Source organism: Hoplias malabaricus, chromosome 4 (genome assembly GCF_029633855.1).
Source record: "Hoplias malabaricus isolate fHopMal1 chromosome 4, fHopMal1.hap1, whole genome shotgun sequence".
NCBI classification, from domain to species: Eukaryota; Metazoa; Chordata; class Actinopteri; order Characiformes; family Erythrinidae; genus Hoplias; species Hoplias malabaricus.
The window spans coordinates 17,733,794-17,750,032 of NC_089803.1; the positions used below are offsets into that span (position 1 = coordinate 17,733,794).

Below are 16,239 nucleotides of genomic sequence, written 5' to 3' on the forward strand. Positions count from 1 at the left end.
ATTTCGGGTCTGAAACTGTGGAGCTTGATTTCGGGTCTGAAACTGTGGAGTTTGATTTCGGGTCTGAAACTGTGGAGTTTGATTTCGGGTCTAAACCCATGGAGTTTGATTTTGGGTCTGAAACCGTGGAGTTTGATTTTGGGTCTGAAACAGTGGAGTTTGATTTCGGGTCTGAAATTGTGGAGTTTGATTTTGGGTATGAAACCGTGGTGTTTGATTTCGGGTCTGAAACTGTGGAGTTTGATTTCGGGTCTGAAACTGTGGTGTTTGATTTCGGGTCTGAAACTGTGGTGTTTGATTTTGGGTCTGAAACCGTAGAGTTTGATTTCGGGTCTGAAACAGTGGAGCTTGATTTCGGGTCTGAAACAGTGGAGTTTGATTTCGGGTCTGAAACTGTGGAGTTTGATTTCAGGTCTGAAACCGTGGAGTTTGATTTCAGGTCTGAAACTGTGGTGTTTGATTTTGGGTATGAAACCGTGGTGTTTGATTTTGGGTCTGAAACCGTGGAGTTTGATTTCGTGTCTGAAACTGTGGAGTTTGATATCGGGTCTGAAACTGTGGAGTTTGATTTCGGGTCTGAAACCGTGGTGTTTGATTTCGGGTCTGAAACTGTGGTGTTTGATTTTGGGTCTGAAACTCTGGTGTTTGATTTTGGGTATGAAACTGTGGAGTTTGATTTCGGGTATGAAACTGTGGAGTTTGATTTCGGGTCTGAAACAGTGGAGTTTGATTTCGGGTCTGAAACTCTGGTGTTTGATTTTGGGTATGAAACTGTGGAGTTTGATTTCGGGTATGAAACAGTGGAGTTTGATTTCGGGTCTGAACCCGTGGAGTTTGATTTCGGGTCTGAACCCGTGGAGTTTGATTTCGAGTCTGAAACTGTGGAGTTTGATTTCAGGTCTGAAACCGTGGAGTTTGATTTCAGGTCTGAAACTGTGGTGTTTGATTTTGGGTATGAAACCGTGGTGTTTGATTTTGGGTCTGAAACCGTGGAGTTTGATTTCGTGTCTGAAACTGTGGAGCTTGATATCGGGTCTGAAACCGTGGTGCTTGATTTCGGGTCTGAAACTGTGGTGTTTGATTTTGGGTCTGAAACAGTGGAGTTTGATTTCGGGTCTGTCACGCAGGGGGACGTGATGAGTAGATTCAGGGAGGCGGACACACTCGCTATAACACGGAAGGTTTAATAAAGAGAAATAACAAAACAAACGGACCTGAAGTTAAACACAAAAACACAAAATAACACTAAACTGGACTGGGGCATGAAACAGACAGGAGACAACGAACGAGGCACGAGAAACATGAAACCCAATACACAAAAAAACAAAACGAACTCAAACTCAAAATGAGCGATACCAGGAAGTGAGGGAAGAGGGCTTAAATACATGAACTAACTAGACACACCTGACACAGATAACGAGGACAATTACAGAGAGGCGGAACAAGAGGTGGAGCGAGTGAACATAAACAAAGCCATGTGAGGAAAAGGAAAACAACAAACAGAGCCACATGGAAGAGGAAAACAAAGCAGAAAGTGTCAAGATGTGACAGACGCCCCCCCCAAGACACGCAACTCCCGGAGCGTGAAAAACGAGACTCTCCAGGAGCTGGCGCAGGAGGGGGCCAGAAGAACCAAAAACAGGAAACCAAAAGATTCAAGACAAGATAGGAAATGGAGATGGGAACAAGGGACTAGACTTAAACGGACACTTGACAGAACTAGAGAGAAGAGACGGAGATAAGGCAGGAGAAAACACACGTGACTGGACCTTGGGCTGAACACTGAACGGGGACTGAGACAAAACAGGAGCAGATACACGTGACTGGACAGAGGATTGAAGAGGACTAACAGGGACTTTGACATGAGACGGGACAAAGGGTTTAACTGGGAACTGGACATGAGGCAAGGGAACAGGTACCATGACATTAACAGGAACTGAGACGAACACGGTGACAGGGACCGGAACAGAAACTAAAACAGACAAAGGCACAGGGACAAGGACAGAGACAGGAACCAGAACAGGAACAGAAACAAGAACAAAAACAACTGGGTGGTACCCAGGACTGGCATGTGTCTGTGGGACTGTCCAAGGTGCCAGCCTGGGTACAGTTCTGGGGATTGGCCTCGAAGTCCTTGGGGCCGGAGCCACAGTCACAGGTTCAGAAGTGGCCGGAGCCACAGTCACTGGCTTAGAAACGGCCGGAGCCACAGTCTCAGGGGCAGAAACGGCCGTAGCCACAGTCTCAGGGGCAGAAACGGCCGTAGCCACAGTCTCAGGGGCAGAAACGGCCGTAGCCACAGTCTCAGGAGCCGAAACGGCCGTAGCCACAGTCTCAGGAGCCGAAACGGCCGTGACCACAGTCTCAGGAGCCGAAACGGCCGAAGCCAAAGTCACAGATATAGGAGCGGCTGGGGGAGCCGTACTCACGGAGACTGGAGACCCTGCGACGACGTCCAAGGAGACAGGGGAACCTGCAGTGACGTCCACGGAGGCAGGCGGAACTGCGACGACGTCATCCACGGAGGCAGACGGAACTGCGACGACGTCATCCACGGAGGCAGACGGAACTGCGACGACGTCATCCACGGAGGCAGACGGAACTGCGACGACGTCATCCACGGAGGCAGACGGAACTGCGACGACGTCATCCACGGAGGCAGACGGAACTGCGACGACGTCATCCACGGAGGCAGACGGAACTGCGACGACGTCATCCACGGAGTCAGGAGGATGTGCGACGACGTCCACGAAGGCAGAGGAATCTGCGACGTCGTCCACGGAAACAGAAGAGGCGGACGTCGCTCCTTCGAAGACAGAAGAAGCGGACGCCGCCTTCAAGGAGAGCTCCAGGCGTGCCATGAGGCCTGTAAGCTTCTCCTGGAGGTCAGGAGTGAGCGCAGAGCGGTGCTTAGGAACTGGTGTCCTATCGACGACGTCCATGGGAACAGAGGAATCTGCGACGTCGTTCATGGAGACAGGCGCGGTCGGAAGCGCCGCGCTGAGGAAGACAGGCGCGGCCGCAGGCACCGCGCTCAGGGAGACAGACGCGGCCGGAGGCACCGCGCTCAGGGAGACAGACGCGGCCGGAGGCACCGCGCTCAGGGAGACAGACGCGGCCGGAGGCACCGCGCTCAGGGAGACAGACGCGGCCGGAGGCACCGCGCTCAGGGAGACAGACGCGGCCGGAGGCACCGCGCTCAGGGAGACAGACGCGGCCGGAGGCACCGCGCTCAGGGAGACAGACGCGGCCGGAGGCACCGCGCTCAGGGAGACAGACGCGGCCGGAGGCACCGCGCTCAGGGAGACAGACGCGGCCGGAGGCACCGCGCTCAGGGAGACAGACGCGGCCGGAGGCACCGCGCTCAGGGAGACAGACGCGGCCGGAGGCACCGCGCTCAGGGAGACAGACGCGGCCGGAGGCACCGCGCTCAGGGAGACAGACGCGGCCGGAGGCACCGCGCTCAGGGAGACAGACGCGGCCGGAGGCACCGCGCTCAGGGAGACAGACGCGGCCGGAGGCGCCGCGCTCAGGGAGACAGACGCGGCCGGAGGCGCCGCGCTCAGGGAGACAGACGCGGCCGGAGGTGCCGCGCTCAGGGAGACAGACGCGGCCGGAGGTGCCGCGGGCACGAAGAGAGGCGCGGCCGGAGGTGCCGCGGGCACGAAGAGAGGCGCGGCCGGAGGTGCCGCTCTTCCAGGAACCGGAGCGGCTGGAGGAGTCGCGCTTAGGGAAACTGGAGCAGCCGTTGGCGCCGTGCTCTCGGAAACTGGAGCTGAGGCGTCCAACGAGGCAGGTGCTCGTGCTGCTCGCCGAGCACGAGTTGAGTATTTAGCGGGTTTGGGCGCACTCTCGAGGGACTTCTCTGACCATAGTTCCCCCGGAGATGCGCCTCTGTTAGCCTCATTTCCCATGTCCTGTGATCTGAGGCTAACAGCCCTTGTATATAACGCCCCCCCAAAAATCTCCCCGGACCTGAGGGGGTAATTATCTGGAGCTGGGTCTTCAGCCTGTTTTCTCCTCCGGCTCCGTCGATTCCCGCTGGAGGAATCACTCGATTCCTGAATCGAGTCTTCTGTTCGGGGAAAAGGAACCATACCGGACATGTGCTGAAGCCGTTGACTCCACTCTGAAGCCTCTCTCAACGCCTCCTCCACGGGATCTTTGCGGAAAGGAGTCCGGCGAATTACACCTCTCCTAAAGGGGTAGTCCGTGTTAGCTGTGTCCATTTTTTGATCGGTCATTCTGTCACGCAGGGGGACGTGATGAGTAGATTCAGGGAGGCGGACACACTCGCTATAACACGGAAGGTTTAATAAAGAGAAATAACAAAACAAACGGACCTGAAGTTAAACACAAAAACACAAAATAACACTAAACTGGACTGGGGCATGAAACAGACAGGAGACAACGAACGAGGCACGAGAAACATGAAACCCAATACACAAAGAAACAAAACGAACTCAAACTCAAAATGACCGATACCAGGAAGTGAGGGAAGAGGGCTTAAATACATGAACTAACTAGACACACCTGACACAGATAACGAGGACAATTACAGAGAGGCGGAACAAGAGGTGGAGCGAGTGAACATAAACAAAGCCATGTGAGGAAAAAGAAAACAACAAACAGAGCCACATGGAAGAGGAAAACAAAGCAGAAAGTGTCAAGATGTGACAGGGTCTAAAACTGTGATGTTTGATTTGGGGTATGAAACTGTGGAGTTTGATTTTGGGTATAAAACTGTGGAGTTTGATTTCGGGTCTGAAACAGTGGAGTTTGATTTCGGGTCTGAACCCGTGGAGTTTGATTTCGAGTCTGAAACTGTGGAGTTTGATTTCAGGTCTGAAACCGTGGAGTTTGATTTCAGGTCTGAAACTGTGGTGTTTGATTTTGGGTATGAAACTGTGGAGTTTGATTTCGGGTCTGAAACTGTGGAGTTTGATTTCGGGTCTGAAACTGTGGAGCTTGATTTCGGGTCTGAAACTGTGGAGCTTGATTTCGGGTCTGAAACTGTGGTGTTTGATTTTGGGAATGAAACTGTGGAGTTTGATTTCGGGTCTGAAACTGTGGAGTTTGATTTTGGGTCTAAACCCGTGGAGTTTGATTTCGGGTCTGAAACCGTGGAGTTTGATTTCAGGTCTGAAACCGTGGAGTTTGATTTCAGGTCTGAAACTGTGGTGTTTGATTTTGGGTATGAAACCGTGGTGTTTGATTTTGGGTCTGAAACCGTGGAGTTTGATTTCGTGTCTGAAACTGTGGAGCTTGATATCGGGTCTGAAACTGTGGAGTTTGATTTCGGGTCTGAAACCGTGGTGTTTGATTTCGGGTCTGAAACTGTGGTGTTTGATTTTGGGTCTGAAACAGTGGAGTTTGATTTCGGGTCTGAAACTGTGGTGTTTGATTTGGGGTATGAAACTGTGGAGTTTGATTTCGGGTATGAAACTGTGGAGTTTGATTTCGGGTCTGAAACAGTGGAGTTTGATTTCGGGTCTGAACCCGTGGAGTTTGATTTCGAGTCTGAAACTGTGGAGTTTGATTTCAGGTCTGAAACCGTGGAGTTTGATTTCGGGTCTGAAACTGTGGAGCTTGATTTCGGGTCTGAAACTGTGGAGCTTGATTTCGGGTCTGAAACTGTGGTGTTTGATTTTGGGTATGAAACTGTGGAGTTTGATTTCGGGTCTAAACCCGTGGAGTTTGATTTCGGGTCTGAAACCGTAGAGTTTGATTTTGGGTCTGAAACAGTGGAGTTTGATTTCGGGTCTGAAATTGTGGAGTTTGATTTTGGGTATGAAACTGTGGTGTTTGATTTTGGGTCTGAAACTGTGGAGTTTGATTTCGGGTCTGAAACTGTGGAGTTTGATTTCAGGTCTGAAACCATGGAGTTTGATTTCAGGTCTGAAACTGTGGTGTTTGATTTTGGGTATGAAACTGTGGAGTTTGATTTTGGGTATGAAACTGTGGAGTTTGATTTCGGGTCTGAAACTGTGGAGTTTGATTTCGGGTCTGAAACTGTGGAGTTTGATTTCGGGTCTGAAACTGTGGAGCTTGATTTCGGGTCTGAAACTGTGGTGTTTGATTTTGGGTATGAAACTGTGGAGTTTGATTTCGGGTCTGAAACAGTGGAGTTTGATTTCGGGTCTAAACCCGTGGAGTTTGATTTCGGGTCTGAAACTGTGGTGTTTGATTTTGGGTCTGAAATCGTAGAGTTTGATTTCGGGTCTGAAACTGTGGAGCTTGATTTCGGGTCTGAAACAGTGGAGTTTGATTTCATGTCTGAAACTGTGGAGCTTGATATCGGGTCTGAAACTGTGGAGTTTGATTTCGGGTCTGAAACCGTGGTGTTTGATTTCGGGTCTGAAACTGTGGTGTTTGATTTTGGGTCTGAAACAGTGGAGTTTGATTTCGGGTCTGAAACTCTGGTGTTTGATTTTGGGTATGAAACTGTGGAGTTTGATTTCGGGTATGAAACTGTGGAGTTTGATTTCGGGTCTGAAACAGTGGAGTTTGATTTCGGGTCTGAACCCGTGGAGTTTGATTTCGAGTCTGAAACTGTGGAGTTTGATTTCAGGTCTGAAACCGTGGAGTTTGATTTCAGGTCTGAAACTGTGGTGTTTGATTTTGGGTATGAAACCGTGGTGTTTGATTTTGGGTCTGAAACTGGAGTTTGATTTCGTGTCTGAAACTGTGGAGTTTGATATCGGGTCTGAAACTGTGGAGCTTGATTTCGGGTCTGAAACAGTGTAGTTTGATTTTGGGTATGAAACTGTGGAGTTTGATTTCGGGTCTGAAACTGTGAAGCTTGATTTTGGATCTGAAACAGTGGAGTTTGATTTCGGGTCTGAACCCGTGGAGTTTGATTTCGAGTCTGAAACTGTGGAGTTTGATTTCAGGTCTGAAACCGTGGAGTTTGATTTCGGGTCTGAAACTGTGGAGCTTGATTTCGGGTCTGAAACTGTGGAGCTTGATTTCGGGTCTGAAACTGTGGTGTTTGATTTTGGGTATGAAACTGTGGAGTTTGATTTCGGGTCTAAACCCGTGGAGTTTGATTTTGGGTATGAAACCGTGGTGTTTGATTTTGGGTCTGAAACTGTGGAGTTTGATTTCGGGTCTGAAACTGTGGAGTTTGATTTCGGGTCTGAAACTGTGGTGTTTGATTTTGGGTCTGAAACTGTGGTGTTTGATTTTAGGTATGAAACCGTGGTGTTTGATTTTGGGTCTGAAACCGTGGTGTTTGATTTTGGGTCTGAAACCGTGGAGTTTGATTTCATGTCTGAAACTGTGGAGCTTGATATCGGGTCTGAAACTGTGGAGTTTGATTTCGGGTCTGAAACCGTGGTGTTTGATTTCGGGTCTGAAACTGTGGTGTTTGATTTTGGGTATGAAACCTTGGAGTTTGATTTCAGGTCTGAAACTGTGGTGTTTGATTTTGGGTATGAAACCGTGGTGTTTGATTTTGGGTCTGAAACCGTGGAGTTTGATTTCATGTCTGAAACTGTGGAGCTTGATATCGGGTCTGAAACTGTGGAGTTTGATTTCGGGTCTGAAACCGTGGTGTTTGATTTCGGGTCTGAAACTGTGGTGTTTGATTTTGGGTATGAAACTGTGGAGTTTGATTTCGGGTATGAAACTCTGGAGTTTGATTTCGGGTCTGAAACTGTGGAGTTTGATTTCAGGTCTGAAACCGTGGAGTTTGATTTCAGGTCTGAAACTGTGGTGTTTGATTTTGGGTATGAAACCGTGGTGTTTGATTTTGGGTCTGAAACTGGAGTTTGATTTCGTGTCTGAAACTGTGGAGTTTGATATCGGGTCTGAAACTGTGGAGCTTGATTTCGGGTCTGAAACAGTGTAGTTTGATTTTGGGTATGAAACTGTGGAGTTTGATTTCGGGTCTGAAACTGTGAAGCTTGATTTTGGGTCTGAAACAGTGGAGTTTTATTTTGGGTATGAAACCGTGGAGTTTGATTTTGGGTCTGAAATCGTGGTGTTTGATTTTGGGTCTGAAACTGTGGAGTTTGATTTCGGGTCTGAAACTGTGGAGTTTGATTTCGGGTCTGAAACTGTGGAGCTTGATTTCGGGTCTGAAACTGTGGTGTTTGATTTTGGGTATGAAACTGTGGAGTTTGATTTCGGGTCTGAAACTGTGGAGTTTGATTTCGGGTCTGAAACTGTGGAGTTTGATTTCGGGTCTGAAACCGTGGTGTTTGATTTTGGGTATGAAAATGTGGAGTTTGATTTCGGGTCTGAAACCGTGGTGTTTGATTTTGGGTATGAAACCGTGGTGTTTGATTTTGGTGTCTGAAACCGTCGTGTTTGATTTTGGGTCTGAAACCGTGGAGTTTGATTTCGGGTCTGAAACTGTTGGTTCTGAAGCTGAGATCTATAACTGTGACAGCAATTTATACAAGTGCCCAAGACAAACAGGCTCAGATCCACAGCGTCATCTGCTGGAGACAAAACCCTGATCTAGGTAAAATAAAGTGTTGTTGTGTGCCTTTGAAGTATTGTTTCAGATTCTGTGTGTGTACATTACTTTCCAGGCCACACACACACACACACACACACACACAAACAGCAGACCAGGCTCCCTCCCCTTAGGAAGTGTGTGCTCAGTGAAACCTTTTATACAAACCAATGAGGGCACAGTTATCCTGAGGGAACAGCGTTTTTATGCAATACAAAACACAGGAACATGCACCACACACACACACACACACACACAGTGAACACACCCAGTAGACTCAAATGTGAAGAAAAATAACACAATATAAGGAATCTTAATGGAATGCATGGACATTCCACCTCTACAATTCAAACCTGCAATTTAGGTTTTACGTCTGAGGGCAGAGCCAGGAACATTGTGTAGAAAAGAAAGAACCAATGAAATCCCTGATCTTAAGTTTCTTATAAAACCCTTTTCCAGTCCCTCTGTGAAGCGTATGTGTTTCACACATTGTTTACTGAACAGAGAGAAGTGTGAAGACGTGATTATTCTTGACGTGTTATTCTTGGTAAAGTGCAAAGCTCAATGTTTCATTTTCTTTAAGTGAAAGAGCGAAACCAGAAAGGTCATGGTCTAAAAGAATAACTATTCAGACAGGATTCATTTTAAGGAGCTAGTTTAATGTCGTTTTACCAAATGAAGTCAGTACATTTGCTCTTGACAAGCCGATACTCAATTCACGCATTATCCTCACACAGTGTGGATCAGACACAGCAGTGCCACTGGATTATTTAGACTATCACTGTTCTGAAAACAGCTCTCTCACCAAAAATATCTAAACCTATTCTAAGTCCTTTAAAACAGATGATGGTCGAGGAGATGGCAAAGAAATTGCTATTATTATTTTTTTAAAACCTGAAATTGTCTAATTCGATGTAATTAGAACTATTGAAATACTCTGGTAATAATGACTTTAACCCATGTCCACGGATAAAACTAATCCCACCCAAATAGGACTTAATAGATGCAACTCTTTACGCACTAGCCTCAACACAATACCGTGAGCTCAATCCCTGGTGATACCACAGCTCACTGAGGATCCCAGAGATCACATTTGTCCTCTCTCGCTCTCTCTCTGAAAGTCAGTTAGGCCTCCCTCTTTCTCCATTACTCAGCTCAAAGCTAATGCAGGCATCTGTTAGCCAACATAACTCAGCTGGGCAGTTTGTTTTCTCCTCTAAGCGTGGTAACATCCAAATTCTTTATGTTGGAAGAAGCTTGAAAAGACGTGTGGTAAACCCTCCCACGTAGCAGCACTGTGTAATTCTGGGAGTCAAAAAAAGAGCTAAAACTGATTGGTTTCACTGCAGGATCAGATCCAAGAGGCATCAACCACACACACCTGTAGAGGAGTGTTACAGCAGACTGTGTACAACAGGAACCACAGTAAACGCTCAGTAAACAGGGGGCGACCAAAAAAGAGAAATTTGAACCTTTCTTTGCTTTCTTCTGCAGCTTGAGAGTATCTGAAGATTTCTTCTTGATCTCCTGACGTGCTCGTTTGTATTCTGTTGAGAGAGAGAAAGACGGGGGGGGGGGGGGCATAGCTTTGAAGAGTTGTTTCAAAGTCAGTGAGGAATGAAAAAAAGGTAAAAGAACTAAAGTGATCAAACAGGGCAGTGATGACTGAAAAATGAGCTGCAGAGCAGAGAAACGCCTGCAGCTACATGCCCTGTGTGTGTGTGTGTGTGTGTGTGTGTGTGTGCCCATGTACCTTTGGCATGGTCCTTATCCATAGTGTTGGCCACTCTCTTCCACTCCTCCATCTGCTCTTGGAGTGGATTAATCAGAGAGTCCACAAAAACCCTACACAAACACACACACAAACACACACACACACACACACACACACACATAAATTTCAGTAAACATTAGCGCTCAAATATTTCTCACTCTCAGCTGTGATCTGTTTATATCTGTAAAGTGCTGTTCATTTGCACACAGCCCTGTTCTCTGTGCTTCTTTGATTTGACGTTTTTCATTTTTACAAAGTTTGTACGAATGCTTATTTTATTTTCTACCCCATTTTAATCAATGTCAATGTACCCTCTTGCTAGGTCTCCCCCTAATCACGCAGTGCTGTAGAACTGGGAGGATGAAGGCAGCACATGCTTCCTCTGAGACACATGAAGGCAGACTACACTTCTAACACCGCATCATTGGAGACCTCCACACGCTGAGGAGAGCAGTAACTGCCCAGTGCTATCACTCTTATTTCTTGGCTGGCATTGTGCCTTTGTGTATGCGGAGAGGAAGGTCAATAAACAGTGTTTTGCCTTCTCCTGTAAAGTTACTATGTTGGAGATGGTCAGTGATGGTATGTGATATGAGAAGCACACTCACATTGAGAACTGTCTCAGTTTGGTCTCTATGCTGCGGTGTCTCATACACATCCTGGTCAAAGCGGAGCCAATGTCCCTCGTACCACCTGCAACAAACACACATACACACACACACTGTTTTTATACAAGTCGGTTCATATCCATACAATACACTGTATATAATAATATTAAAACTGCATTAAAATGAAACCTTAACCTCTAGCCAAATATAAATGTTACACATACACATACACTCACACTCACACAAAAACACGCACACACATATACACACACACACACACTCACACACATACACACACACACACACACACTCACACACACACTCACACTCACACACACACACACACAAACACACGCACACACATACACACACACACACATAAACACACACACACACACACACACACACACACACGCTTACACATACACACTCACACACACACATGCAAACTTATACCCAATGAGTGATTTATGAATTCATGTCCTCATACATGCACATCAAATGAGAGATGGATGAATGATTCAGGTCTACGTAGGATCAATCATTTACTCAGTTCCAGTCACCAAACAGAAACAAAGTTTAAAACCCAAAGCAATGCATTTCACAATTACAGACAAACAAATCAAAACAAAGCAAAACAAGCAAACAAAAACACTAATGATTTCCACAGTTTAAAGTCAGCTGATATCTTTTATTAACAGAGAAACAAGGGTAAATATGCTTTAGTGTGTGTGTGTGTGTGTGTGTGTGTGTGTGTGCCACAGATGGCTATGCTGGCTCAAGAAGTGTAAGAAGTTTCGTTCTGTTCTGTTCCCCTCAGTGGGAGAGTGTGTGTGTGTGTGTGTGTGAGAGAGAGAGAGAGAGAGAGAGAGAGAGACAGTTAGAGAGAGAGGATAGAGAAAAACAGAAAAGCAAGGCGAGAACCATACAGAGATAGAGAGAGAGTGGCCATTTGTCCTGTCAGTGGGAGGTGGATGAGACTGAGGTGGAGTGTGTGTTTGTGGGCGTTTGTGTTCATGCAGCGTTCATAATGTGCCACTGGTATTTACTGTGGAACCTCTGAGACTACACTGAGGAGAGTATTGAGCTCATAGTGATAGATATTGTGATTGGGAATCGATAATATGACAGGGGGAAAGACTGGCTTGCATTATCATTTACTGTGGTTGGGGAATTAAAATACCTCTATTCCTTAAAGCGCTCAGAAACACTCATCTGGAACTGTGATTGGACACAGCACACAGTACAAAAACACACATGTTGGCTACAGCAGTGGTTCTCAAGCTGTGGGACACATACCACTGGCGGTACATGAAGCAGCAAGAGGTGGTACGCCAGATGACCTTGAAAACTACTTAATTTATTATTTACTTAAGGAATTAATAATATTCATGTTAAATTACATAATGTTTCAGTTTTCATGATTAATCAAATCAAAATTAGTGTTAAAAAAATAAAATACAGTATGTGCAAACACATACACCGTAGTTCATTAGTTCTGTGTGAAAGTGAAAGGTGGGAGGGCAGTGTTCCCCCACTTTTTTCCAGGGAGGGATTTTACAAAGGCCATATAAGAAAGCCTAGTCTCAGTGGCTTACTTTTTGTACATAAGCAAAGGCTGGAGACTTGGTTGCACTACAAATTGTGAAAACCACTGGGCTAGAGGATTCATTTGTATATTTTAACCATTACATTTTGCAATAAACTCCACAAAATAAATAAAAATTAAATAAATATAAAACAAACTCCACAAAATCACACTCCTCCACCCAGAGGAAACCCACGCAGACGCAGGGAGAACACACCACACTCCTCATAGACAGTCATCTGTAGGAAACCCACGCAGACACAGAGAGAATGCACCACACTCCTCAGAATCAGAATCAGAATCAGAATCAGAATCTCTTTATTTCGCCAGGTATGTTAAACATACTAGGAATTTGTCTTGGTGACAGCAACACATGTATGACATGTAACACGTACACAGATTGTTAACAAAAACTCTAAAAGAGGTACAATAAACAATAAATAGACTAAAAAAATACAGTTAAGTACTAGAAAAAAAAGAGCGTTAAGACATAAATTAGACAACGTAAAATATAAAATCTGTACTGTACAGATATGAGTATGAATATAAATGTTTCCAGATATTCCTAAAGTAGGTTATATTATATATTGTTGTAGAAGTTACAGAAATAGAACTTCTGTACAGCTGTGCAAAATAGCATAGTGCAAGTGAGTAAAGTGTCCTGTTCAGTGCAGTTATGTCCAGTCGGTTTAGTTCAGTGGTTTGGAGACTCAGAGGTGTTCACTGTGGTTGAGGAGAGCTACAGCTCTGGGAAAGAAGCTGTTAGCATGTCGTGTTGTGCTGGTTTTGATGATCCTTAGTCTTCTACCAGAAGGGAGAGTCTGGAAGAGGTGATGTCCAGGATGTGAGGGGTCAAGCATAATTTTGCGAGCGCGTTTCCTCACCCTGCTGGTGTGGATCTCCTGAAGCGTTGGCAGGTTACATCCAATGATCTTCTCTGCTGATCTGATGATGCGCTGGAGCCTGGCTCTTTCTTGTGAGGTAGAGGAACCAAACCAGGTGGTTATGGATGAGGTGATGATGGACTCGATGATCGCTGTGTAGAACTGGATCATCAGGGTCTGTGGCAGGTCAAATTTCTTGAGCTGTCTCAAGAAGAACATTCTCTGCTGAGCTTTCTTGGTGATGGAGACGGTGTTCCTCTCCCACTTCAGGTCCCTGGATATGGTGGTGCCCAGGAACTTGAGTGACTCTACAGTGGAAACTGCGGTGCCCTTGATGTAGAGGGGGGATACAGGGGGTGGGTTGCGTCGGAAATCCACCACCATCTCTACAGTCTTGTCTGTGTTCAGCAGCAAGTGGTTGTCACTGCACCAGGACACCAGCTGACCAACCTCCTTTCTGTAAGCAGACTCATCACTATTGGCTATGAGGCCCACCAGAGTGGAATCATCTGCAAACTTCAGGAGCTTTACAGCTGGTTCCTTGGAGACACAGTCGTTGGTGTAAAGGCTGAAGAGAAGGGGTGAAAGAACACACCCTTGTGGAACTCCAGTACTGAGTGTTCGAAGGTCTGAGGTGTGTTTCCCAAGCCGCACATACTGTCTTCTGTCTGTGAGGAAGTTTGCAATCCACTGACACATGGAGTCCGGCACTGACAGCTGGGACAGTTTGCTTTGAAGTAGCTGCGGCACAACGGTGTTGAAAGCCGAGCTAAAGTCAACAAACAGAACCCGAGCGTAGGTTCCAGAGCTGTCTAGATGCTGAGGGATGAAGTGGAGAGTTAGGTTGACCACATCATCAACAGATCTGTTTGCTCTGTATGCAAACTGCAGGGGGTCCAGCAGGGGGTCTGTAATGGTCTTTAGGTGGGCTAAGACCAGGCGTTCAAAGACCTTCATGACCACAGATGTCAGGGCGACAGGTCTGTAATCATTAAATCCAGTGATGGTGGATTTCTTGGGGACTGGAATGATGGTGGAGGTCTTGAAGCAGGCTGGAACACAACGGAGCTCCAGTGATCTGTTGAAGATGCTGGTGAAGACTGGTGCAAGTTGGTCACAGCAGTGTTTTAGGATGGATGGAGAAACTGAATCAGGTCCCGGGGCTTTCTTCACCTTCTGTCTGCTGAAGAGTCTGTGGACGTCCTGCAGGCTGATGGTGAGACAAGCTGGGGGTGGAGGTGTGAGAGCCAGTGTGGGGGAGGAGGGGGGTTGATGATGGGGTGAGAGAGTCTGCTGATTGTCACATCCAGTCACCCAGAGGAAACCCACGCAGACACAGGGAGAACACACCACACTCCTCACAGACAGTCATCTGGAGGAAACCCACGCAGACACAGAGAGAATGCACCACACTCCTCACATACAGTCACCCAGAGGAAACCCACGCAGACGCAGGGAGAACACACCACACTCCTCATAGACAGTCATCTGGAGGAAACCCACGCAGACACAGAGAGAATGCACCACACTCCTCACATACAGTCACCCAGAGGAAACCCACGCAGACACAGGGAGAACACACCACACTCCTCACAGACAGTCACCCAGAGGAAACCCACGCAGACGCAGGGAGAACACACCACACTCCTCACAGACAGTCACCCGGAGGAAACCCACGCAGACACAGAGAGAACACACCACACTCCTCACAGACAGTCATCCGGAGGAAACCCACGCAGACACAGGGAGAACACACCACACTCCTCACGGACAGTCATCCGGAGGAAACCCACGCAGACGCAGGGAGAACACACCACACTCCTCACAGACAGTCACCCGGAGGAAACCCACGCAGACGCAGGGAGAACACACCACACTCCTCACAGACAGTCACCCGGAGGAAACCCACGCAGACACAGGGAGAACACACCACACTCCTCACAGACAGTCACCCGGAGGAAACCAACGCAGACGCAGGGAGAACACATCACACTCCTCACAGACAGTCATCCAGAGGAAACCCACGCAGACACGGGGAGAACACACCACACTCCTCACAGACAGTCACCCGGAGGAAACCCACACAGACACAGGGAGAACACACCACACTCCTCACAGACAGTCACCCGGAGGAAAGCCACGCAGACACAGGGAGAACACGCCACACTCCTCACAGACAGTCACCTGGAGGAAACCCACGCAGACACAGGGAGAACACGCCACACTCCTCACAGACAGTCACCTGGAGGAAACCCACGCAGACACAGGGAGAACACGCCACACTCCTCACAGACAGTCAGAGCGGGAATCGAACCCTGTGTGACTGTGACACTACCTGCTGCACCACCGTGCCGCCCACTTCACAATTCCATTACAGATATGTGAAGTCATATATAAAAATGTGCTGTACAGTGAAATCATACATTTATGTCACACACAGTGATGTCATACAGAGCAGCGTCATGTACAATGATGTCATTTATAAAGTCATTTACTGTATAAAATAAGGTATACCTGACAACACATGATTTAATAAAATGACACCATACATACATTTATATTCACTAAGATCACACAATTTAACATAAAAATGGTTACATTTAATTAAAATGTTTTAAAAATGTTTATTTATTGACTTCAACCCTGACATTTTTCCTCTCAAAAAATTAATGCATATGTACTTCAATATTACAGTAATCAGTGACTTCATTTCAACACTTCAGGACAGTCGTACACAGTAAACGTCTTGCCCTCCAGTCGGAGTCTGCTGCAGCAGCTTGGAGAGATTTGGATTTTTTCTCTGTCTGGATTCCCACAGAATCCCACAGCTACACCCTCTGCTCTTCTGACCCCAATCTATAAATACTACTGCAGTGTGTAGCCTATACACCTCATCTACCATGTCTCTCTCTCCCTCTCTG

The 16,239-nt window shown here is 47.0% G+C and overlaps 1 protein-coding gene across 2 annotated transcripts in view; it reads right to left on the bottom strand.

The window, feature by feature from the left end:
- LOC136695270 (protein MTSS 1-like) overlaps positions 1–16,239 on the bottom strand; it is a 48,403-nt gene that overhangs the window by 14,319 nt on the left and 17,845 nt on the right. For both annotated transcript variants that reach the window (XM_066669248.1, XM_066669247.1), the window contains exons 4-6: positions 10,847–10,931; positions 10,218–10,309; positions 9,937–10,011 (exon numbers count right to left, since the gene is read on the bottom strand). In XM_066669248.1, the coding sequence (XP_066525345.1) occupies positions 9,937–10,011; positions 10,218–10,309; positions 10,847–10,931 (252 nt within the window). The remainder of the gene's footprint in view (positions 1–9,936; positions 10,012–10,217; positions 10,310–10,846; positions 10,932–16,239) is intronic.